This window comes from Nanorana parkeri, unplaced genomic scaffold, assembly GCF_000935625.1.
Source record: "Nanorana parkeri isolate BGI_ZX_2015 unplaced genomic scaffold, ASM93562v1 scaffold32, whole genome shotgun sequence".
Taxonomy (NCBI): Eukaryota; Metazoa; Chordata; class Amphibia; order Anura; family Dicroglossidae; genus Nanorana; species Nanorana parkeri.
In genome coordinates, this window is record NW_017306300.1 from 1,503,194 (window position 1) to 1,528,631 (window position 25,438).

At 40.6% G+C, this 25,438-nt stretch overlaps 1 protein-coding gene across 1 annotated transcript in view; it reads right to left on the reverse strand.

The window, feature by feature from the left end:
* The window catches only part of PCDH15 (protocadherin related 15), a 553,205-nt gene that overhangs the window by 141,194 nt on the left and 386,573 nt on the right, over positions 1-25,438 (reverse strand). The window contains exon 21 of the mRNA XM_018568452.1: positions 18,681-18,821. Coding sequence (XP_018423954.1) covers positions 18,681-18,821 — 141 coding nt within the window. The remainder of the gene's footprint in view (positions 1-18,680; positions 18,822-25,438) is intronic.

Consider the following 25,438-nt stretch of genomic DNA (forward strand, 5'->3'; position numbering starts at 1 on the left):
TATTTTGATTTCAAAACACATTTACCTTTTTTTTAATACAGAGTTTGCTAATACCAGCTATTGTGGAAGTCTATTTCATATTATCAAAGCTCTTACTGAAAAGAAACATCCTGTATGTGGAGGTTAAAGAGGAACTTTTCTCATATCTTTGAAATGACAACAAAGCCACCTTTATAAATGTTTAGTAATGAAAATCTACAAACATATACTTATAGACGATTGCAGGTTTTTTATTCTTTGCATAACTAATTTTTCTTTTCCTCCCCATTCTTCTCACAATGGCTATTTGTACTAAGGGCAGATTAATATATCTCCCTTTACTTCCCGGAACTTTGGTACATGTGACTAGGACATGTAACCATGCACATCATCTCAGGGAAGGTAAATGTATTTCACTGAGATCTTGTAAGAATACAGGTGAGATTTTGCAGCAATGCACTGTGATGTAACCTTCCTAGGATGCAATGCTTGGGCACAGGCTGCATCACTTATGCCCAGGAAGTGGAAAAACAGTAAATGTAAGTAAAAGAAAAATATGCATGTTCAACTAATTAATGTAAGATAAATTGATATCAGCATGCAGAGCTGAATGCTTATGTGGTTTTTAGTAAAGGGGGTAGAGGTCCACTTTAAACCTCTTTTCCTCTAGTTCTTTTGTTATTTTCACTTACTATAATGGCCTGTGTCTAGCTTTTGTTAGCTTCAGAACTGCTAATCTCCCCAGACAAGTCAATTTTCTATCCATTTGCAGGATGAATTTCCTAAGCATACAGACCTCAGCCTACACAAAAATACTATATTCACATTGTTTGACAACTTATGTCTTTTGTGAATCCAAGCTGGCTATCGCTTATGATATTGTTTTCCAGCAAATACTTTATCAAACCTTCAAATATATTCTATGCTATAAAAATTAAACTTACAAGCCTTTAGTGAATGAATGAATGAAGATGTGATCCTTTTTGAACAAAAGCAATACATTGTGCTTGCACCAGTCCATCGGTATCAAGCCAGTCATTAACAATGGCTTAGAAATAACTGAGCTTATTTCTTTGAGGAGTGGCTGACTGGCTGTAGGCCATTTGGTCCAGGTGATGTATTCATCTTTATTTTGCCTGAATGTTTCTAGACCATGTCCGTTTTGAGCCATTGTGGTTCATTTCAGGTTCAGTCAATACCATTTAGTACATCTGCCTCAATGCTTTCCTTTGTAAATACAAAGCTAAAGAAGGTATATAATGTGTTTTATCTTTATCCCCAGTGACCAACTTGTTTTATTTGTAATTACACTGTGTAATGTTGGGGAGCTCACAGAGCACTCGCACAGGGTTTTTCATTCACCAAAAAGTCTTTATTCTTTTTATTCAGACAACTCACAGGTGAAAAACACAACTGCAGACTTATTTCAGCATGTAACACAAAGTGTATTGTCTCACCGACTCAAGGTTGTCCTCTTCACTCAGTGTCCCAATCCCAGAACTCTTATTGTTTACCTCAACAAGAATGCTTCAGGGCACTTTATACCCTGTAACTGCTTCCAGCAACTTTCAACACTAATCCTCCAGCCTCCCCTGGCTGTTCTGTGTGTGGCTCCACCACACCACCTGGCTTGGCCCTCATGTGCCTCCAGCACACACCACCTCCACTCTCTGTGCTATGCTCTGGGCTCTTAATGAGGCTGCTCTCAGCCACCTGATCCCCGGCAACTCCTGACCTCAGGACTGGAGATTTCATCCCACGCAGATCTCTAAGAAATCTCCAGAGATCCAGATCCCACCTATAATCCGGAAAAACATCTGGAAGAAACTGAAAGGCCAGCTTCTTCCCTGCAGAACTATTTGCAGTCTGGAACCTCTCAGCCCCTCTGGCTGAGAGTCCTGGGTGACCGTGTTGCCAACATACTTCGTGGCATTGCCACGCACTGCCACAACTGTAAATAAATTAGCTTAAGGTACATTGGATAGTTTTGATAGCATACTTACTAGCAACCTACCAATCTAACACCTGGATCTTTTTTTGGCATCAGTTTTGCAGTGTCTCCTTTACACTGATGGTTAGGATATTGCCCCAATACATTGGTAGGTAATGGTGAAAGTGTCCTTTGACATAGTGATAAGTATACTGCCCTCATTACAGTGATGGTTAGCCCAGTGCCCCTAACAATGTTGGTCAATGGTGAAGTGCCCCCCGATTGCATTGGTGGTCAATGTATTTGCCGCTACTATACTAATAGCCATTGTAGTGCTTACTAACGCTAGTGGCCAATGGTGAAGTGCCCCTTATGAACATGGCAGCCAATGGTAAAGTACCCCCATTACATTGTTAGCAATGGTGGAACTTCACCAATTACTAAGAAGCCCCCTATGTGATAGCCAATTTACAGTGACAGGTCCTCTTTATGGAAACATCAGGGGTCTCTAAGACCCTTAATGTCACCTAGGGAACCCAAAGAAGCTGATGAAGCTGCTTCACTATCTGTTCTCCGGCTAGAGGAGCTGGATAATGACAGCTGGATGTGGAAAGGATGCAATATACATCACTTCCTGCATTCAGAGAACAGTGGTGAGATCAGAGGGAGATCGTGTACTGATCTCTGGTGACAGAGCCGCTGTGCCGATCCCGGGCACGCACACCCACATGCATAATACTAATGATCAGGCAGCTCTACAGCCGCCGGAACGCTTGTATGTAAACAGCCATCGCTTGCTGTTTACAATTTAATCAGATTTCCTGCTTGTGCATGCTGCCTAGGGGTGCGCATGGGCGGGGGAGGATGTTTAAAAATGCCCACCTGCATCCAATAAGCCAGTCCTGTCATTTAATTACAACGGCCGGACATGATATTGATATATTATTGCACCCGCCCAATGCCTGCTGTCAATCAGTAAAGGAGATACCTGAAGGAGAAAGTTGTCCTTCAGGTTCTCCTCTGCTGATTGACAGCAGGCAGTGTGTGGGTGTAAAAGTGAGCCAGCTATTGGCTACTGCACTTTAAAAGAGCCAATAACAGGCCACAACTATCGCTGCCAGCTGCTGGATTGGAGATGAATGGCATGGGGAAGGAAACTCACAGACTGTGAGCAGTTTCTGATTACAGGCTGTAACTGGCTATCTGTCCCCTATGACACAGACCGATGCAGCCTATTACACTCTGCAAGGAGAAACCACTGACAGTCAGTGAGTCTGCAGTGGGGAGAATGGGACAGGCACAGTTATGGTGATGGCTTTTTCTCTGCGGGACAATGCTACCATTTCTCCACCCCCCCCCAACAGCGCCCTCAGGTGGCTGCTTGTGCTGCCTTGCACAAGTGCCGGTGCTGCCTTGTACTAGTGCCGGCACTGCCCATCTTTGCTTTGGTCCTTTTACAGGTTTTTCAGTGTTTGGCATGGGATATGCATTGGAGTTAATTCATCTTGGCATGCTGGGTCTGTGCACTGAGCTGTACTTGTGCAGCTAAGCAAACAGTTAAACAATGCTGAATCATAGAAACTTTTTAAAATTGTCATTTTAAATGCTTTGAGAATGTTCACACAATAAATTGTGTAAATATTCACTTCAATTATCCAGTCATGAAATTCATTCAATTAAATCTTTGAACATTTTAATGTGAGAACATTCTCAAATCCTGTAGTAAATCAGCCTCAGTGTCTCTTTACTGAGATTACTGTTTGCATACTGAAGTTGTTTATTGTGCTGAATGCTACACTATCTGTGCTCAAGTGTGTGTGCCCAACAGAAAGTAGCCTCAAGTTTAGATCACTTGACCACCTGAATACAGGAACTCTTTTGCAGTCAAATGCGAAAAAAAACTCTACTATATATTTGTTATGTGTTCCTATTCACACAGCATACCAAAAATAATTTTGGAAAAATATTTCTTACCTTTTTATAGTTGTTTCTTTGGAACAGAATAATACATAGGACTCACATATGATCATGTGGATATCAGAGACAAAATGAGATACAGGCCTGGGAGACAGTGCATTAACATTCACAGGGCTATTCACAAAGCTGCCAAAGGCAGCCGAGTGAAGTGAGGTGAACGCTGTTCGGCTATTCACTTTTGGCTTGTACAGCTGATTTCAGCCATACATCGGCTAAAATCAGCTGTACATTGGCTGCCTTCGGTCAGAACAACATGCTCTGCATGTTCGGTTGACCCGAAGTGCAAAAGGACTTCGACCGAGCCGATCCAAAATCAGAATTGGCTGAGCCGAAGCTCCGGCAGCTCACTTGCTGCCGGTCACCCCTATTCTCATAGGGGATGAACGGTAGTGAGTGAATAGCCGAATGCAGCCGAGCGGCATTCGGCTCGCTATTCTGCTCTGTACCTCAGAAGTACCGAGCAGAATAGAAAAAAAGTTTTTTTAAAAAAGTTGCAAAATGATTTTAAAAATGTTAACAAATCAGAAAATGTAAAAAATATTTTAAAGAAAAATAAATGAAAAAAAAAACCAATTGGGCGGAGCTAGTGGTGACAGCTCCGACCAACTGTTTTCCTATTGGCCGGCACCTTCCAGAGTCTTCTAGCAGGTCCTGGCTAATGAATAACAACTGGTCGGAGCCGGCCGGCTCCGCCGAGTTCTTATTGTTTAATGACAGATCTGCGTCCCCAGGTCATTTGGGGAACCTGATGCTTCGGCTGTTACTTCGGCTCAGTCGAGCCAAAGCATATGCCTTCGACTCGGCTGAGCCACTCGGCCGCCTTTGGCTGCTGTACAGGCTATTATGAATAGCCCGTACAGCAGCCCTTCGGTTCGACTGAACCAAAGGGCTCTGGCGGTTGAAGAGAGCCGAAGGATCAGCCGAAGCTGCGGCTGGATCCTTTGGCTCTTAAGTGAATAACCCCCACAAAGTCTTGAGATCTCTAACCCTTTGTTATGACAGACAGTTGTTACCATACAGAGTTTATGTCACAAAGTATAGGTAATACGTATATAGTTTTATGTGTCGTTTTAACTAGTTCACCTGAGGTGGGGGTAGCTTGTAGGGAAATAAAGTCTTTGTTGTGCTTATCACGGTGGAGGGGAGTGGCAGGCCCAATGAATTGCAAATAGGGTCATTGTTCAGCCCAGGCATGTCCAGATAATTGCATTGATGTTCAACTTCAGTATCAGGTTTATCAGGAGCCAAGACCCTTTGATCTAATAATATGTAGACTGGCCAATCGGAAGTGAGGGGTGGGGAGTTGTAAAGAGGGTCTTGGAAACCCTCCAATCTCCATTAGGCCTTGGGAGGCAACCAATGGGAGACTTGCCATGCATCCCTATGGACACCAGGGGTATATTAATGACTGGAAAAAGTCTTTTTTTCCTGTAGATGATGACCAGAGGGCCCTCCCTGAACATCTCTTGGTAATTATCCGGATACGCCTGTGCACTTATGTATGTTTGTATTGTATTGTACCATGGTTTGTGCTTTTAGTGATATTTTGATGTATGTTTAGATCTCTTCTTTAGGTTTGTAGTTAAATAGATTGTTGGTTCATTGTATTCAAGTCTGTATACTATAAACCAATAAATCCTGTTATTGTGTTGAGCTTGAAAATCTCAGGACTGAATCCTTAGAATCTCATACCTGTAGGTATGAATGCTTAAAGAGCACATCATAACTTGAAATAGTAATTCAGGTAACACAGTCCTGCACATCTAGTTAACAACACAGCTTCCCCAGCCCCCTCATAAACATTGCATAGCAAGCTAAAACTAAACAGGACCTTTCAGTCAGAAATTCACCTGAATGGTGAAGTTGTTTATTGAGCTGGATGTTACACTATCTCTGTTCAATATATGAACTTTAAATACTGCAAAACATTGATTATTGTGGGAGTAAGAGTTTAAAGTAAGTATTCACCCACACAAAAATACAGCCACAGCAAAATGACTTGCTGCCCATTGCAAGAGTTCTCATTTTACTTTTGTGATTTGTGTGTTTTCTGCGTGTTCCAAATAGAAAAATAATAAAAATAAACTTTTTTTATGCAAGTACAAGTAATACATGCTTAAATATACATTGCTATACATTGCTTAATATGACTTTGGCCTCAATAAATTTTTACTCTTTACAGCTTGCATGGTTTTAAGGCAAAAGAACTACGTTAAACTCTAAGACATGTGTTATTTCTTGACTAACATTATCTGATTCTAGCCCGCTGAACACATTTATCAGAATAAACACTTGCACAGAAGATAAGCAGTGCTTACATGTAATTTGGTGCCAGGATAGCGGATTTATTTATCTTCCTCAGTACTAAAGTATTAATATTAGTATGCTATGCTCATCCTCCTTATCAAGGAACATGTACTTGGCAGCTTGACCCTACTGAAAAGCTGAGCACTGTCACCTCTGTGCTGTCTGCAGAGATATGTTTACAAAATATGTGAATACCATCAGTTTGAAACCTTTGAAAATTCTTTAACAACCAACCGAGGTCAAGGTAGCCATTGAAAGAAAACACATTACAAGTCTTAGTGTGTATCTGTTTCTTCACTAGTAGCTGACAAAGCAAAACAACATGTTCGTTACACACAATCATTCACAGAACATTACTTGTCTACAGCCTCACACATGTTACAAACCCTTAGGGCCTCAAGTGCTAACAAGCTATTGATACATTTTATATCCCACCATTGTCTAGAGGTACAGCACAGTTTCTACTACTTTATATATATTGTTGCATGGACTGAAACAATGTTAACTAATGAATGAACAAAGTTTTCACAAAAATGTAAGAGTTGTTTTTCAAGACACAGTCTGTCCAAGGCTTTTATTGCATTATTTTTGTGAATGCCTATGTCTTTGATGTATTGTGCATATGTTACGTGCCATATGTTCTCCAATATATATTGTTGATGCTGGTTCTGGTGATACAGGTTCTGGTGGCTTGTAGCTTCTATATAATTGCAGTTTAATATGTTAGTAAGTAGCGCAACTTTGTTGTACTTTATTTATTTTTAACTAAAGGAAAAAGTACATATGTTTATAGAGTCAGGGCAGCTGGGGGCCACAATATTGACCCCAATGTGAAGAAAGTTGACCACCAGTGATATATAATATGGCCTATTTGCCTATGCATACACTTTGCATAAGCAGCTCTGTTCAAAGTCCAAAATAATCACAGCACTCTCATCATAACAAACAATTACTATGTTTATGTTCAATTTCCCATAAAAACCTTGCTCTCTTTATCATCTTGCATTGATGCCACTGACCCTCTAAGATGTAAATCAGACAAACATACTCATTAAAACAATGTAACAGTATAAAAACTAATTATCATATGCAAATGGATTTAAAAAAAAGTTCAACAACAATTGAATATTCAATATATATTTTCCACTTTCTAAATCTGGATAAATATTTGATCTTCTTTGCTAAAGATTTATTTTTATTTGAACAATTAATTATTTCAACAATTAATTATGAATGATAGATGTTCCAGTGTTTGTACGTGTATTTACTGGCATTGCCTAAATGATGGGTAAGGCTTTTTATTAAGTAATAATTAGGTGAGAATCTATAGGAAAAGCTAGGGTTTTTAGTTAATTGTTTTGAATTAGTGTTAAAGTGCATTAAAGCAAATAATGTTTTTTTCTCTCGTTAGAATCAAAGTACCCTGTTGGTTTTGAAGCTCAAAATGTTTTTGCTGAGAACTTCTTTATTTATTGTTTTTCTTCATTTAATATGATAACATGAACTGAGAACAAAAACTAATCGCCTTAAGTATTTAAAACTTTCTCCAGGTATGAAGAACAGAAAAAAAACATTATGAAATAATGGGAAAATACTTAGTGCAGACCGCTGTGCTAATCTGTTTCTAAAAAAACAGTCACTGTTGTGCTTAATTACCTTTCACTAAACATCACCCTAATCTGTCTGTACAGATCAGTTCAAAGAATTTTTCATGTAGAAAATATAAAGTCTTTTTCTGTACTACAAACAGCAGAGGTCTGTTTCCATTAATGACATTGAATACTAGATACACTAAGAGACTTTTAAATAATGTCCTTCACATAAGGCTAAATTTGTCCACATTTTCTTTCCATAAATTAAACTGCAACATGTGTCAGTGAAACAATGAAAGCATTATTTTTAGTAATTGTTGAGTAATTTGCAGAGATATTGCAAAGCATATTTCTACATGTATACCAGATTGCATCTAATTATGTATATATTATATAATTTAACCCTTCCACTGTCAGAGCCTTTTAGACTGTAAGGACTTAAATCCCCCACAACATTTTCTTTTCTGAAAGCATGGATCCTATAGAATAAAATGGTGGCAGTTGCAATTTTTTATGTCATGCCATAATTGCGCTACCATTTATCAAATCTATATTTTCAAAAAATGCACAATGCAATTAATTTTAGCACACTCAAACACAATATCCAACTTTTGGAAAAATATAAAATATGAGGTTGCATCAAGTAACTAGATATTAAATAAGCCAAACTATTATGCTACCAAAAATTGTCCATAAGCAACACTTAAAATGCCTTTACAGGTTCAGTTATAGGTTGTCATTTATAAAGTTAACAGTGAATTATGGCTCTTGCAATGGTTGTTTTTGAATGCATATGCACCCAATTTGACTAAACGTTAATTTTTATAATTTTTTCTTCTTTTCACTTTATTGTATCACAATCACAAGGCAGCTCCCCTCTCCCACATAGCCAGCAGCTGGCAGAAAAATTGTAAAACGTTTTTTTACATGCAGATGTTGCTGCCGATATTATAATAATAATACAAATAATAATATAATGTCAGCAGCAGTAAAATGGTTAATTTATGCTTTCTACCTTGTGTTTTTTTAATTAGTGGGTGGAGGGGGGTAAGAGAGACTTGGTTATAGTTTGGCCATTTAGATTTTTCTTTATTCAGATTGGAAAAATTACGACCAAATAAAACTTATAATTAACCTGAACTCCATCTTAAACTTATAAAAGTAAAAATTCTGTCTGACAGCAGATATGAATCCTGATATCACTTGTATTGTCCAGAGAGAAACCATTATGTGCCCCTCTTGAATTAGTTTCACTTTGTTACATGGGAATTAAGTTTTTGCTAAGCTTCACAAACTTTAGTCCAATGAGAGTGAAACTGCAAAACTGGCACATGATGCACTTCCAAAAATAATATCAAATTTTATTCTGCATGCATGTGTACAAAGAACCACTGATGCGTTTCTACCTTACTTGGCCTTATAGCTAGTTGTGTTCTAACACCTGTCCCCCTAAAATTACAAGCCACACAGGGCAGGGAGAAACACATAGGAGCACCTGCATCTAATAAACAATCCATGTAATTAAATTGGAACAAAAAGTGAGATAAAAAGAGAATGCACACTTCAAATAAATGGGTAATGATCACATCCAAACATTATGTTGTTAAACCTCATAGTAAGAGTGACTCACTAACATCAATGTGCTATTTGGCGACCACAGGTTATTTACGATGTGAGCTAATGTCCAGCAAATGAGAGTGACCTTATTGGCCCCTAAGGCAGTCTCAGTGGACACTGGACAATCTAACTGGAAAGTGGAATGGTAGTTGGCATGGTTTAGCTATGAAGTCACGGCTAGAATCTAGTAACAAACTAAAACTAGTGTGAAAGAAGCCTTCATAACTAATAGAAACAATAGCAGGTTATCTTGTGGTGTCTTCTCTTAGGTGAAACATTACATTTAGGGGTCAATTTAGACTCATGCATTGTAGCAACATTACATTTATTGTGTTGCAGTGCCATTCATTTGGCACCCTAAGACATTAAGGCCAAGCACATGCATTGCAGTAGCAATGTGTTACAAATTTTGTGGCGCATCCAATTTTTGGGATGTTTGTGTTTATTTGCAGTCCATTCATTCCTTATTCCTTAATGCAGCACACACAGACATGCAACATAAAGCAAGTTGATGCATCATGGAAGTGTAAATGGTGCCTAAAGGTTTGAAAGAGAATACCAATTTGCTTTGCCTCTCAAGGAAATGTGAAGTCTTAATGCTGTAGAAGGCAAAGGTGGGTATAAAGGTGTTTGGTCCTGAACCTCTAAATGACTAAACAATATCTGAGAGGTAAGCACAAATTTTAGTTGCATTTAGTGCTTACAGCTCTTTACTTTACAAACAAAATTTGTGTTTTAATTCCTCTGGAGTTGTTTTGTATTAACACTGTATAGTGTTGGCAGAGTAGTAATATTAAAAACAATTGAAAGATTGGGTTTTTTGAGCACCGAATGACAACTCCAAAAGGCAGTGGACCATAACAAATTAATTTTAATATTGATAATTTTTTAAAAACGAAATATTATATTGCATAAAAACAATCAGCTAGTCAGATAGCTCCCTATACGCTCACTCCATTATAAACCTTCCATTACAGGTATACATGGCGAACACATGATTCTAATAATGCACAATATGTGGTGAAAAACATGATCTAGTTTTGATCACTGATGAAACAACAAACATAATAGTAATAATAATGATAAGCAGTGTTGGAATGGTTGATGATGGAGGAGCAGTTTCGACATTTCGTGCACACAGGTTCTTCATTCTAGGTGATCGACCCCCATTGAGCCCGTTTTGTCTGTGGCTGCTGTCTCTAGCCGGTCCGGCTGACAAGGTTCATGCTGACCTCTGGAGGGTGGCTACGTCATCACAACTCTCTCTTGTTGTCTCTCTGGCTGTCACAACAGCTAGGACTTGTGGAGGTGGGCGGAGTCCATCTGGCGGCGCGGTGACGCCTATGACGTCATCACGCCGGATGCCGTTATAGCGCCCACTTAAGCCACCAACATCAGTATGCGGCCCTGGGGCGGCGGCGATGGTTGTGGGTGGCCTGGAGGTATGTGGAGGACAGAATTTGGTTGACAGATGGGACGGTCTTCTTTATTCCCCCCTCTCTTTGCCTAAGCGATGGCTAGCTAATCAAGTGGCGTGAATACTTCTCCCATGTAAGTTTTTTTTTGGCTGATATGCCCTCATGCACTGTCTGGATTCAGAAGGGGGCTGCCTCCCCACTATGTATTAGCTTTTGTAACCATATGATTTTCAGCATGGTTTTGTGACCATGCCTCTCTGCTCATTTATTTAAGGCTTCCACTGCTTTGCCTACCTCCCACCTCCTGCTCAATATTGGGTACTGGCCCCCGCTTCACCCTTTCCATCACTGTGGAGGATTGTACAGGCGTGTTGCTCGGATAGGTCCGCTCAAATACACATACATCAGCTTGTGAAATTGGTAGGTGATATTCCTACCCAATTAATTGTTACATAGAGAATTATGACTGTGTGGATCATGTTCATTGTTTTTAATCATGCAGATATTCCCTTCTCCTGAAGAAGTGCCTGTGTGCGCGAAAAGTCGAAACTGCTCCTCCATTCCAACACTGCTTATCATTATTATTACTATCATGTTTGTTTTTTCATCAGTGATCAAAACTAGATCATGTTTTTCACTACATATTGTCCATTATTAGAATCATGTGTTCACCATGTATATCTGTAATGGAAGGTTTATTAATGGAGTGAGCATATAGGGAGCTATCTGAACAGCTGATTGTTTTTATGCAATATGCTATTTACTTTTTTTTTATTATCAATATTAAAATAATTTTTTTACGGTCCACTGCCTCTTGGAGTTGTCATTCGGTGCTAAAAAAACCCAATTTTTCTCTTTTTTTTATAATACATGTCTTAGGGGTATGGCACCTACTATCCAGGTCCATGCAAATTACTTTAGATTGGCACAGTAGTAACTCTAAAACTAATAACTTTAAAAGCAAGACCAATGTCACTTTTCATAATTAGCTAGATATATATGAATCAAAATTGTAAATACATATTCACCCTCAAACAATAAAGAGCAGTTGCTGTAATCTCAAGTCACTTTTAAAATGATATTTTTCAGTTCATGCCATCGGTCCTGGAACCTCTATCAGCTACTTGCCTTACAAGTTTTCAGTTCCTAATTGCATATAATTTGAGAAACAGTATGCTACGCTTCTAAAGGTTAACTCCATTTGCTTTTTTTTCCATTCTGTTAAGAGACTGGTCAGCAAAAAAGAATCTGCACATATGTTTAATGATAATATTGGAAATCTGCAATCAATATTTTCTGTAACTTTGTTCAATAGAAAAGTGCAATATAATTGTCAAGTTATTAGATAATTTCAGAGTACCTTTTACAAGAAATACTGGGCCCATGTATGGTTACATCTACTGCTGGACTGGATTTTTGCTGTAACAACTAGTTTTTCAAAATAACATGAATATTTCTCAGTCAATATTATTATTTTTCGATTAGATCAGGTATTTAAGATTAAGTAGATTCATAAGGTACTATTTTTTTTATTGTTGTGCCTTATAAAAGACTCTTCTAGAGATGAAATTGCTTTTACAAAATAAATGTAGCTACTAAAATATAAATGAAAAACTGTGCATAATAAATTGCTTCTTATATGTGTTAGCCCATGCAAGTAAATTAAGATGGAATACTAGCATAGTACTTAATTATTTTACCCATTGATTTGAGCTAATTAAAATGGGGTATGCAGAATTTTCATAATATACATGATCATAGCTGTAGTTAGTAAAATATACCAGTTCCCATTCACTTTATTTGGTTTTCATAAATTGCAATTTCTTTAGTAACCTGATTTTAGAATAAACACATTTATGTAATACATTTTTATGGCCAAATGTCATTTTTTAGGTTTATGAGGTTGGAGCTTCATCTAATAATGCATGGCTTAATAGTTAATCAGCAATGGTGTTTTGTTGTTCATTAAATGGTAATTAATTTATATTATTTAAAAAAAAAATGGCAATAACACAGAGAAGGAAAGTGAACTAATCAACTAAACAGGAACATGCTTTCACACAGCCACCTTTACTATGCCTATGTTTTTATAGTTGAAGGGGAACAGTTGGGCCAACCAGAAAAATTCCCACAAAGACCTGCATTCCTTTTCTACCCTAACACCCTCATTTCTAATAGCTGCAGTGTAAATAGTCAGTATATTAAAAAGCCAATAAAACACACCGCGCTTATAAGTGAAAATAAAATATAAGACAAATCATGCAAAGAAGTGAACATGTACCATATATAACAAGACAAAATTGTATGATCCTAAGACATTAATCTTCAAAGTGTTCCAAAAGGTGTAAAACAATATACACGAAAGCTCTACACACGAAGATCAGTGCTTTCAGTGAAATTTCCACTGCTTCAAAAACATGTGCCTTAATACCGCACTCACCAGAAGGTAATAGACCAGATAAACAATGCTCAAATAACGCTTTTTGCAATAAAGCGATATCTGCACCATATACTAGGCAATGGTCCCCCAGACTGTTCGTTCCTCCACAGGAACCTTTAGATAGCAGAAACACCATTCCCTCCTATTTCTTCCAATAGGATGTCTTCATATTATACTTTACAAGCCCAGGAAAAGAATAGATGCATCATAGTGTAAAACCTTTAAAATCTTTTATTTTATCCTTTTTACTTTTATTAGTAAAAGTTAAAAACGTATGTCCAGGATGTTTCACAGCACGGTGTATGCTTCCATAAAAAAAATCAGGTCCCTGAGTTCTCAAACCAGCAGATTACACAATCAAAACCCACATTTTCTGGTGGCCTCTGTCCTAGGCTTGGTGACATCATCATGTACACAGCCACCTGTACTATGCCTATATTTTTATATTTGAAGGGGGGCAGTTGTACCAACCAGACATGTATGTTCTCTCAAGCAAATCCTTTTATTTTACAAGTTTGAAATGTAGTACAGGTTCTCTTTTCCTTTGAATGAATGCATGTGCTAGGAAAATGAAGTTTGAATGGTTGTCCTTGCTTTAGACATTGCTCCTGTTCAGTATTTTAGCAAGTCCAAAAAAATAAAGCTCAACTGCCATGATACACTGCCAAGTTTTAAATATTTTCAAACAGCTTTATAATGATAAAAAGGGGTCAATCTACATATTATTTGTTCTTGCATACTGCTGGGACTGATCTTGTACCCCTGTGTAGTGCCACCTGCAGGTTTTAAGACACTGATTAGTAAGGGGGAAAAACTTTACTGAATACCTCAAACATCTGGATATGGTGTTTGTTGGCTGCAGCAAAATTTTTCAAAGTTAAAAGATGAAATAGTGAGAAACCAATTCTTAAAAGTAGAGGCTGTGTGGAACCTCTGGCATTTTTGGGTCATTTCAGGAGACGCTGATGCTGTTCAAGAGTTTTGGGTATATGCAAGAGGAGCCATTTGTGGAAACTCAAGGCATATAATCAAGACTTTCTTAGTCCTGGCTATGTCTACCATCATATGAGTAGCACTGTAGTTGATTATTTTCATAATAGTTATTAGATCAAATCTAAAAGTGGGGTGGCATGCCCAAAGACTAGTCAGCTTTATGGTAAGTAAAACTATTGCTGCTAGACAAGGAAAGACATATGCAAATAAGCAATCAATATCAAATAAGTATTACCCTTGTGCTAACTGTCATGTCACTTAGCTCAGCTGTCCCTGCTGTATCAAATTAGCTAATTAAAACGGTATCAAATTACAAAATTAGCACATGACTTTAATAATGAAGTTCAATACTCCCTCTTAGTGGTTTCATAATGTAAAAATGCATAATCTTGTTAAATATTTTATATAATTATGAAGTGATTTAAATGCATTTATCTATTAATATTTTATACACAATCCTATTAAAAATTTATTAAATCAGAATAATTATTACTTTTTCATAATAAACCCTACTGAAGCTAGAAAATGTAAAGTTTTTTTATTTGTAAAATAGTAAACTCCAGCACTCAGTAAATGTACATATTGACTAGGACTGTATTTAATATTTTTGGACCTACAAAACAAAACACACTTTAAAATCTCATGTAATTAAGTATATAAATACATGTGTATTGTGTATGGTGAGTCACTTCTACATGTAGTTAAAAAAATCAAGCATGCTATTCTGACAGGCTGAACACCTTCCAAACTAAAAAAAAAAAACACACCTGATTTTAATGCTCATTGATTGCATCTTAATCTATTTTATATAGATATGTAACAACGTGTTATTTTTCATTGCTGTGAGATTTCACTCACTGAGCTGCTTAGGTGAAATTTGATTGAAAAAAATCCATTCTAGTGATCCTTGTGTTTTTTTTTCTTTTTTTATTATATTTACATACTGCCACTAAAAAGTATGAGCCTAATTAGAGGCCTATATTTAGCACAAGGGCAGGTCCAGCAAAGATGAAATTAGCTATTGTAACCTTGGAAATAATTTGAAGTCCATTGTGCACTTTAAAAAAAAAAACGATTTACATTTTACCATTCTAATTAAGTCCAATGCAACTTACCAAAATGGCAAGATTTCACTGATTCACTGATTTATGCCAAAATTATGGGGAAATGTGAACTCTCAATGTTGCTCATCCCTAGTTGCAATCAACATGAAAACCTTGCCAAATCAGCATTTTAATTAATAGCTGCCATTTATGTAATCAAATTATGCAGACTTTAATAAGGTAGAGTTACATACAAACCAGAGACAGGTTAGACCAGGGCTCAAAATTACAAGTCCTGAGCTACTAGCCAGGCCTTAAGAGTTACTCGCCACCAGTCGCCCCACCTGACCCCTACCGTGCCCCGCCCTTAACTCCGCCAGGTCAGTGGTGTGACACAGAGAACATTGATCAGTAACAATGCAGAGTGCAGAGGCCAGTGGTGTGATGCAGAGTACAGAGGCCAACTCAGTTCTCTCTTCTCATCATAGAGCGACCGAGGAGCAGCGGTGTATTTAGGTTTCGTGCTGCCCTAGGCAAGACGAAACTTGGCACCCCCCCAATCTAAATTTGTTCCACCTCTTCCTGTTCAAGACATTTTGCATAACCTGTCAAGTCACTGGATACAGCTTCTGACAGATTGCGCTATTAGGCATCATTCACACTGCTTAAAGTCGGCCCGTACAGATCCGTGGGACAGATCCGCACGGACGTATTGGGCCGTTCCCGGGAAGGACAGGTGCTGCGTGTGATTTGTACGCAGCAGCCTGTTCTTCTCTATGGGAGGACGCGGCCGTACGCTCAACTGAACTGCACATTTGCACGGGTGCGGATGTCCATACTAATAATTTACAACTCATTCTTATAGATAACCACAATTTAAACATAAATGTTTTAATTGATTTACCAAAATACCAGTACATTTAACAGGATTTTGGTCTAGTGTCAGACAAGAAACAAGATTTTGTTTTTGAATATCTGAGTATTAGCCTTCAGTTATGTAGTGTAAGGATTGAGTTTACTGTGAAGAAAAGTTGGAAAATTGTATTTTTGATGAGAAAAGCTTTGTATTTTTGTTCATTGTAAGATGGATGTAGATGATGGTATATAGCTGGTTCACTTGTACAGAAGGAGAAATGTAACTGAGTGCTTCCGAGCTCTTCCAAACAGAGCTGGCAAGTAGCCAATGAGATCCATAGCAACATGTAGGTTAAACAATGCTCCCTGTGTTTATTTTGAATCCAGGAAGCCCATCGCTAAATTCTTATCAGTTTTAAACCCATTTGAGGCAACGCAAAATACAGAACAGAAGGCAACAGGGAATACTTGATTATTTTCAGAAATAAAATATTCAGAAAGCAGTTCCCATTTTTGTGTGAGGTCTTACAGCTGCACAATAATGATAAAAAACCCTTATTAGCATCATTGTATATAACTATAAACCATTTATTTGTATTGCTCCATACTTTGCTACTGTCCTCTATCAGTGGGTGTGGTTCTCATGTTACGTAAGATAGGGCAGTAAGTAGAAGAGAATGCATATGATTCTGCAAGTAGAACAGGATGCCATGTGTTGGTTGAATGATAGTTCCCTTTGACAGACCATCCAGAGAAACACCTGTTAAGGTGGGCTGTGAGTGAAATGGAGTCTGCTGGATGTCCCACTGCAGTATCCCATATGATATGAGTATGGTGTTGTAGGATTTCCCCAAGAATAGTGGCTGACCACCCCTCTTGTAGACAAGCAATTTAAGGACTATTTATTTCAGTTATGTATTTTCAGCACTTTAGGGGTTATAGTAGACTTAAGGGCTAAGAAAATTTGAGGCTTTCACATTGTGCAAGTCTGTATTCCACTGATTTGTGTTCCTTTTCCCTGCCCGTGAGATGCACAGTGTTTGTTAATAAGCTAATAAAGTAATAAACATCTACTGTATTACCTCTGTAATGGGGATACCAATCACAGCTTCAAATGGCTAATAAGTGGTACAAGCAGCATTGCCAATGTTGGCAGGGGTCCAGCATAATAATGGTATTAATAGTAATATATACAATAACATTTGGAGTTTATATGATACCCTTTATTAGCTGACCTAAGTTATTCAAACTTTTGGGATAACTTATGTCCGATCATCTTCTTCTTTCCTGTAGTTTTCAGGAGTCCCTCCAGCGCTGGTGCCTGTCTCTGTTCCAGTGCTGACTGCTGTGTCTTCTGTGTCCCATGGAGTCTGTGCAGGGGCACGCTGCCGGGCTGCCTGCATTGACTTACCCTGTATCTATCCTCTTCTCCCGGCTGAAGATCTCTACTGCACATGCGCCCGCCCCATGATCCTTTGCAGCCGCCTTAACATTTTCAGAACTTCAAAAACGTTGTACCCTGTTTCCCCAAAAATAGGACCTACCCCAAAAGTAAGACCTAGCACTATTTTTCAAGATTCCTGTAAAATAATACCTACCCTGAAAATAAGACCTAGTTTGGTGGTAGCATGTGAGAGGGAACTTGCAGGAGAGATGGTATCAGCCTGCAGGGACATACGGTTTTAAGGGGATGACAGGGAAAAAGCTATACTCTGAGGAGTTACATTAACATAGTGATAATTTTCATACTAGTGTTGTAGGAGTTTCCTTTCAAACTGATCTATTTAAAGCCTAAGCTACACCAGTAATTTATATTCAGTGATGAAACGCCTTGCTGACATTCATCTCAGTTTCAACACACCAATGTCAACGTATGGTGCAGGTGTGACTGCTCAGTAGCAAAAGATTAAAGTTGCCTTTGTACTTTAGCCCTTAGGGTTTCATACCCGAAACGACACAATCTTTCTTCTCAGTTCAACCTAATGATGATTGGTCGCTAGCCATTAATATCACTCCCACACTTTCAGAAATACCCTGAACATGAGATAAATTGAGAAGATAGTAGAAACTACTAACCATGAATGGGGGTGTTGATTACTATTTTATATAAAATAACTTGCACAGCAAGCATTTTATATATAACTTTTCACATAAAGTATAAAGTAAAAAGTAGAACACCACTCTATTCTAAGAATTAAGTACTGCTGCATATCTGTGAGCAGCTGCCAAATACATTGTTCCATTTTAGCATACTGGGAGGCAAGATACAATCATGGAAAAATGAAAATTAAGGAGACAGATTTATAGGCAACATTAAGTTAGTTCTTTTTCCATAATAATAACACATTGTTACATCTTTCCTGTAGTTCAGAAATATATTTGTCCCACGTTGGAAAAAAATAGGAAATATAGAGTTTGATATTTCAGGACATAGTGTCCTTAGCAAGACAGAAATGTATGGTTCTTTAACAATGTGCTGAAATTTATGAAGAGGGACATCACTTTTACAGTAAATTAACTGTAACTTACTTTTAGAGGTGGCTCGTAGATTATATCTAGCCACTTGCATAGAATCAGCTTGAGTTCTGAGCACATAGCTTGTAGTATTTTCATAGTCCAGTGGTTTTACAACAGTGATAACCCCTGTGATGTTATCAATGGCAAATGCCCCTGTATGGAGGTAAACAAGGAGTTAAGAACATTATTTTCAAATACATGTACAAAGAAAAGATATTAGAACAATATAATATGTTACATAAAATAAATAATTGTATTTTCCTTCAAATACTGTGCATAAAAACAGAACAAAGTAATGAACTATAAAAATCAATATTTTGCGAAGCTTTCTCAGAATTGCCTGAATAGAGAGACAGGCAAAGAGAGAAGTAATGGTTGGATAGGGAGATTGAAAAATAAGTAAAAGTTGGTTGAGAAAGTATAACAGAATAGTTACACATATAGTTTTTTTTTAGAAAGATAAGTGATAAATTAAAGTGTATCATTCCAAGAACAAAATTATAATATATTAATTTTGCTAAGAGAACAGCCTATAGTCCTTTAGTAAATCAACCTCATTGGCTCAGTAGGAAAGCCAGTCAACTAAAGCTGGCCATACATTAGTATAATTTTGTTTGAAAAATTATTTTTCAGAATATTCGTTCAATTTTCTATTAGTCAAGTCAAAAGTATGATCATTTTAAACCATAGTGATGAAAAAAATGGAAGGAGCAAGATACATTTTGTTGTTCTCAGATACACTAAAAAGTGAAAAAAGGGAGGCAGGGAAAGAGACAGAAACATATAACCTGGTTTCTTTATTTCTATAGCCACAAAAAATAAATTACGGGTGGCCTAACTATGGCGGTGTGAGGACTCTACCTCGTTGAGCTCCGCTGCCTCCATGGCATCATTCAACTGATCCTGCCGGACAACCCGCTCTACACACCCGCTCTGCACGCTCTACCCGATGTCTAAAAGAGGTAAACTGCAGGGGGACGAAACCAGGAGGAATCTAGGTGATCTTCACTCCTTCTTTTCACCCTCCGGTCTTAACGCGATCAGCTACAGCAAACCGCAGGGCGCCTGCTGACACGCTTGCTGACACAGTGCCGCTCATAACAATACCAAGCCACGGGGACTCGGCGGGACCTCCCTCACTCACGGAATCAGGAGACCAAGTGATACAGGCTACCGGGGTTCCACGAACTTCCCCAGATATGGCTCAGGAACGATCAGTGCCGCCGACGATGATCGCAGCCCGAGCACTGCCATCTGCTACCGGGCTGCCACTCACAGCAGGGGAGATATCCGCTATCCTGCTCTCACTCCCCACTAAATGAGACATAGAGGAGATAGTCTCCAACATGGAGACAGCTCTACGACGGGATATAGCCGGTATAGTAACTACAGTCACTCATTTAGAGGAACGGACCACCACACTGCGTGCAGACCATGATGCTGTATCGCTGCAACTGTCAGAGCTGGAATCCAAGGTGCTCCATCAAGAACACCAGATCGCCTCCATGATGTTGTCCCAGGATGACCTGGAGAATCGCTCCAGGCGCAATAATGTTAAGATACGCGGCCTCCCTGAAACAACTGCACCTTCTGAACTCAGGTCAGTAGCAATCCATATCCTCAATCTAGCAATGGATAAAGCACCCGACTCACCCTTGGAGCTCGATAGGGTCCATAGGATTGGGGGTATCCACACAGACAGAGATGTGCGCCCTAGAGACGTCCTCTGTCGGGTGCACTATTACACAGTAAGAGAGGCTATTCTTCAACATGCATGGCGCAAAGGAGCGGTTCCGTTTAAGGGGACTGACATCACCCTCCTCCCAGACCTGTCTAGACGCACGCTTCTGATGCGTCGGTTACTTCAGCCACTCCTAACGGAAATACGGAACGTAGGGGCTTTATACACATGGGGGTACCCATTTTGCCTGAGTATTCGCAAGAATGGAGATTCATTTATATTACGTCACCCTGATCAATTGCCAACACTGTTCTCCTTTTTGGGGTCAGTGACGGTGGAAATCCCCGATTGGCTGCAACCTGAATTACCGGACTTTGCCTGCAATATACCACAACGTGACCTATGTAGGTGGGAGACGCCAGTGGGAGACGCCAGCTCCCGCATCCTGGACCACCACCGATAGAACCTGACGCACGACCTGATGGAGGAGACCGCATGTGGAGGGAACCGTGAGACCCTGACAAGCCTGAGCCTCCGCCCACAGTACTCACCCACGGTAGTTATCAACTCCCCTTTGATTGGAGAATCAGGACCTTCATATTTTCAGGAAACAGAGAACCTACTACAGACCACAGCTTGATCCATCAGAACCCACATCCCTAGGCGAGGACGACATCGCTCTGCTGGAAGAGTCCTTTGTCTTTGGACAATTCTGAACACTTGTCCTCCACATCCACCGACCAATGGTCATTGCCGGATGCCAGGCCTTCTTTGACGTAGGTCATTCATAGATCTATAAACTAGAGGGGCGTGGTTTGCGCATGGCGCCGAGCGGATGCACCTAGCCTGAGCTCCGTCTTCCACCCCGAGCAACCCATCTAAATATCACTCTTTACCCACATCTGAGACCTATAACTGAGGCTATTTGAACCCGAGTGCAATGGGCAAGACCCCGCGCCGCAAAGACTCGGCAAAACAATCAGGCAAGGGATCCATCAAGCACCTTTGGAAGCCACACACTCCGTCGCCAGACCGCATGGCGGGCCGATCAGCACGAGGCCGCGAATCCGGTACGACCCTGCCGCCATCTGGTGCTTCTCCACCGGCTCGCTCACACTCACCTGCCTTCTCGTCTGCCTCTCAGGACTCTGACCCGGGATCTGAGATGTGGTGGCGACTCTAGCGAGACACCTTCCAAGTAAGTCGGACCTGACTGAAATGTTCTCCCGCCTTGAACAATCTCTGAAATCTGAGATTTCCTCAGTCAAGGCGGAGGTATCCCATGTGCTTCATCGAGTGGAGGATGCGGAGTCTCGCCTGGACACTCATGCCCGAGCCATCATAGAACTGCAGGAACGCAGCACAACCACGCAGATGGCCATGAGATCAGCTCTTTATAAGCTGGAGGATCAGGAGAACCGGAATCGTCGTAACAACTTGAGGGTTCGCGGCCTACCTGATGCCACCCGTGATGCGGACCTTGGAGACACACAGCGGGGCATCTTCAACGGCCTCTTGGAGCGGCCACCTACCTCACCGATGTCATTTGACAGGGCCCATAGAGCACTACGTCCGCGAATAGGAGCGGGTGAGTCGCCAAGAGATGTCATAGTGCGATTTCATTACTATACTGATAAGGCTATGGTGGCAGATCGCCTCAGGGGCACGGCTGATGTAGATTTTGATGGGGCCAAGTTGCACATCTACCCTGATCTGGCGGCTGAGACCTTGTCCAGAAGACGGGCCCTGAAGCCTTTACTCCAACTGATGCGGGATAACGACATCACCTACCGTTGGGGATTCCCAGCATGCTTGATAGGCACACGTGCAGGACACTCTGCTACCCTCAGATTTCCGGAGGATTTACCAAGTTTCTGTGACAAGCTGGATATATCACCTCCTGAGTTGCCTGGATGGGCTGATCCCACTCCTGGATGGGTCAAACTACCCTCATCACAATGGCAGCAACAGTCACCGAAACCACGCCGCACCCCACGGAGGCAACCGTCAACCAGATCTACTAATTCGGCAGCCCCATGAAGTGGTGTATTTCTGATAAGAATCGCTATATTATCTGGCACCAGATGCCCTACAGTTCTACGGTTTTATTTTTTCCATTTCTTATGCATTTTTTCTCTACACATCCCGATAGCTCTTCGTTGGGGGGTTGCCCCCAGATACACCGCCAAGTCACTGCTAGCTAGATGTGGTTCTACTTCACCAGAAGCCTTACCTGCATAGAGTGGAACTGTTTTTGCCGTTGTTGTTTTTCTCTTTTAAGTTGACCGTGAGCTCATGCAGGATACAGAGTCAGCTCAGGTGACTTAGCCCTGACTATGTTGCCTAACGTCAGGTCGGACCGTCCTTTTCTTCTTTTTCTGGCGTATGACGTCCCAGAGTGGTTACTACACAGTGCTAAGTTATAGTTACTTGTTTGTTTTATTTTTGCGGTTTTTTGTTCCTTGTTCTCTTTTTTGGGTTTGCTCGGGGGGTGGCGGCCGCTGGCCTGGTCACAGAGATAGAAGGAGGTCGGATGTCTCCGCTTGGGTCAAGCCCTTCACCCCCCACTAGGCGGCCTCTCACGTGGCCCTTGTTGGACCACGTGACAAGGCTCTTGTGTCATGTTTGGCACGCATATTACTGTATTGCCTTAATGTACTGTCTTGCAATGTCTGTATATCCCCCCCCTGTATTGTTTTATCCTTACCTTCTCCCTCCTCAGGGGACCACCCTCGCTCTGGACTCAGATGCATACCGAGTGCACACCCCTCCAAATCCAAGATGGCGTCCCTTCGACTAGTGTCCTATAAATCGGACTCTATGGTCCACTGTACTGAAGACATTGCTGAGGTGTTCCGGGAATTTTACCAGTAACTCTACAGGGTTAAACCCCCCTCCGCGTCCCTGCCCACCCCCGACATCTCCGACAGAGTCAAACAATACATAGACAAAGCAGGTCTCCCCACAGTACCAAAAGATGTTCTGCTAACCCTAGAATCTCCCATAACACTAACAGAAATTGGACAAGCCATTAACTCCTCTCCCCTGGGCAAGAGTCCAGGCCCTGATGGATTCCCTCTTTTATATTATAAACGTTTCCAGACCATATTAGCCCCCTTTTTTAGCCGCTATGTCAACTCCATTGAAGCTGACCTACCTTTGCGCCCTGAATCATTACTGGCCCATATTACCCTCCTGGCTAAACCAGATAAAGACCCATCATGCTGTTCCAGCTATCGCCCTATATCGCTCATGAACGTGGACACTAAAATATATGCCAAGATCCTAGCTTCCAGGCTTAGCCTCCTCCTGCCCCAATGGGTCCACACAGACCAAGTGGGTTTTTTATCCCAGGGAGAGAGGCAAGGGATAGGGCTATTAAATCAGTGTCTCGAATTCACCTGGCCCAGAAACTGAACTCCCCAGTCTTACTCTTGTCCACTGATGCTGAAAAGGCATTCGACAGAGTGGACTGGGGATTCATGTTCGCTACTCTCTCAGCTCTAGGGCTGGGCCCTAAGATGATGGCTTGGATCTCTGCGCTATATTCCTCGCCAACAGCCAAAGTTAAGGTGAATGGAACACTGTCGGCTCCTTTCCCACTGTACAATGGCACAAGACAGGGCTGCCCGCTCTCACCGTTATTATTTGTCCTTTCTCTTGAACCCTTCTTAGCCACCATTCGCAACCATACCGATATTCATGGTATAACCTCCCCTACGGCTGAATACAAAGTAGCGGCATATGAATAACCGCCCCTACGGCTGAATACAAAGTAGCGGCATATGCCGATGATATCTTGTTTTATGTACGAAACCCAACGAAACCCACATATTATGTCAGAGCTAAAAAAAACTATGGGGAATTATCTAATTTTAAGGTCAACATGGGCAAGTCGGAGATTTTAAACATAACGGTGAGAGGGGCAGACTGTCGTAGCCTACTCCCTCATTTCCCCTTTATTTGGAAACCAAAATTTATCCGTTCTTTAGGTATATATCTCACTCCGAGAATATCGGATCTTTACACTCATAACTATATCCCTTTGCTAAATTCAATAAAACTTGATCTTAATTCTTACTCACTTCGCACTATGTCATGGCTGGGTAGAATAAACGCCCTTAAAATGATGGTCCTCCCCAAAATTCTATTTTACTTTCAGATTCTCCCCATTACACTCCCATAGAATTACTTTACAACGCTACGCACTCTAGTTTCCAAATTCATTTGGCGTCGTAAGAAACCGAGAATTGCGTTCGCCACCTTAATCAGACACAAATCTACCGGGGGCCTTAGTATTCCAGACTTTAAGTCATATCACAAAGCAGCTCAATTAGTTAGACTGGTAGACTGGACGTACTATGCCTCTCAGAAAGGTTGGGTAAACCTGGAAGATGATATGAGTGCTGCCAAGCTCTCAGAATGTATTTGGGTACCACCCGCTAGCAGGAAATTGTCACCTTTAGCCTCCCCGTTGACAATAGCTACATTGTCGACGTGGGACCGTCTGCACATTCTACATAATTGGCCGTATAATTCCATCTTGTTACCCCTGACAAACTCTAACTACTTCCCACCCGGGAAAACAGACACTCTCTTTCTATCCTGGACGGAATCCACGTGCCTACACCTAGGAGATGTCATGCATGGAACTGAGCTCTGCTCTCTACAATCTCTGAGAGATGAATGGGGGGTCCACCCAATGGACTTTTGGAGACACAGACAGCTCCAACACTTCATCTCTTCGCTACACAAACCCCTCCGGTCTCATTCAAGTTTCCTACCCTTCGAATCTATTTTGGGGTCACCCACCCCTCTACGTCATGGCCTCTCTGTAATTTATAAGATCCTTCGCAGCCTCACGGACACAACACCACCACCTTTCATACAGAAATGGGAACAAGAACTTCACCGCCCGTTATCCCCCGTTCAACAATCTAAAATACTGCAAATGTGCTCCTCTGTATTGCCAGATAGTTATATGATGGAAGTGAATTATAAACTCTCAGCCAGATGGTACCTGGTTCCGCCGACCTTGCACGCCATTTCCCCTACGACCTCTCCCTTATGCTGGCGATCATGTGGTGAA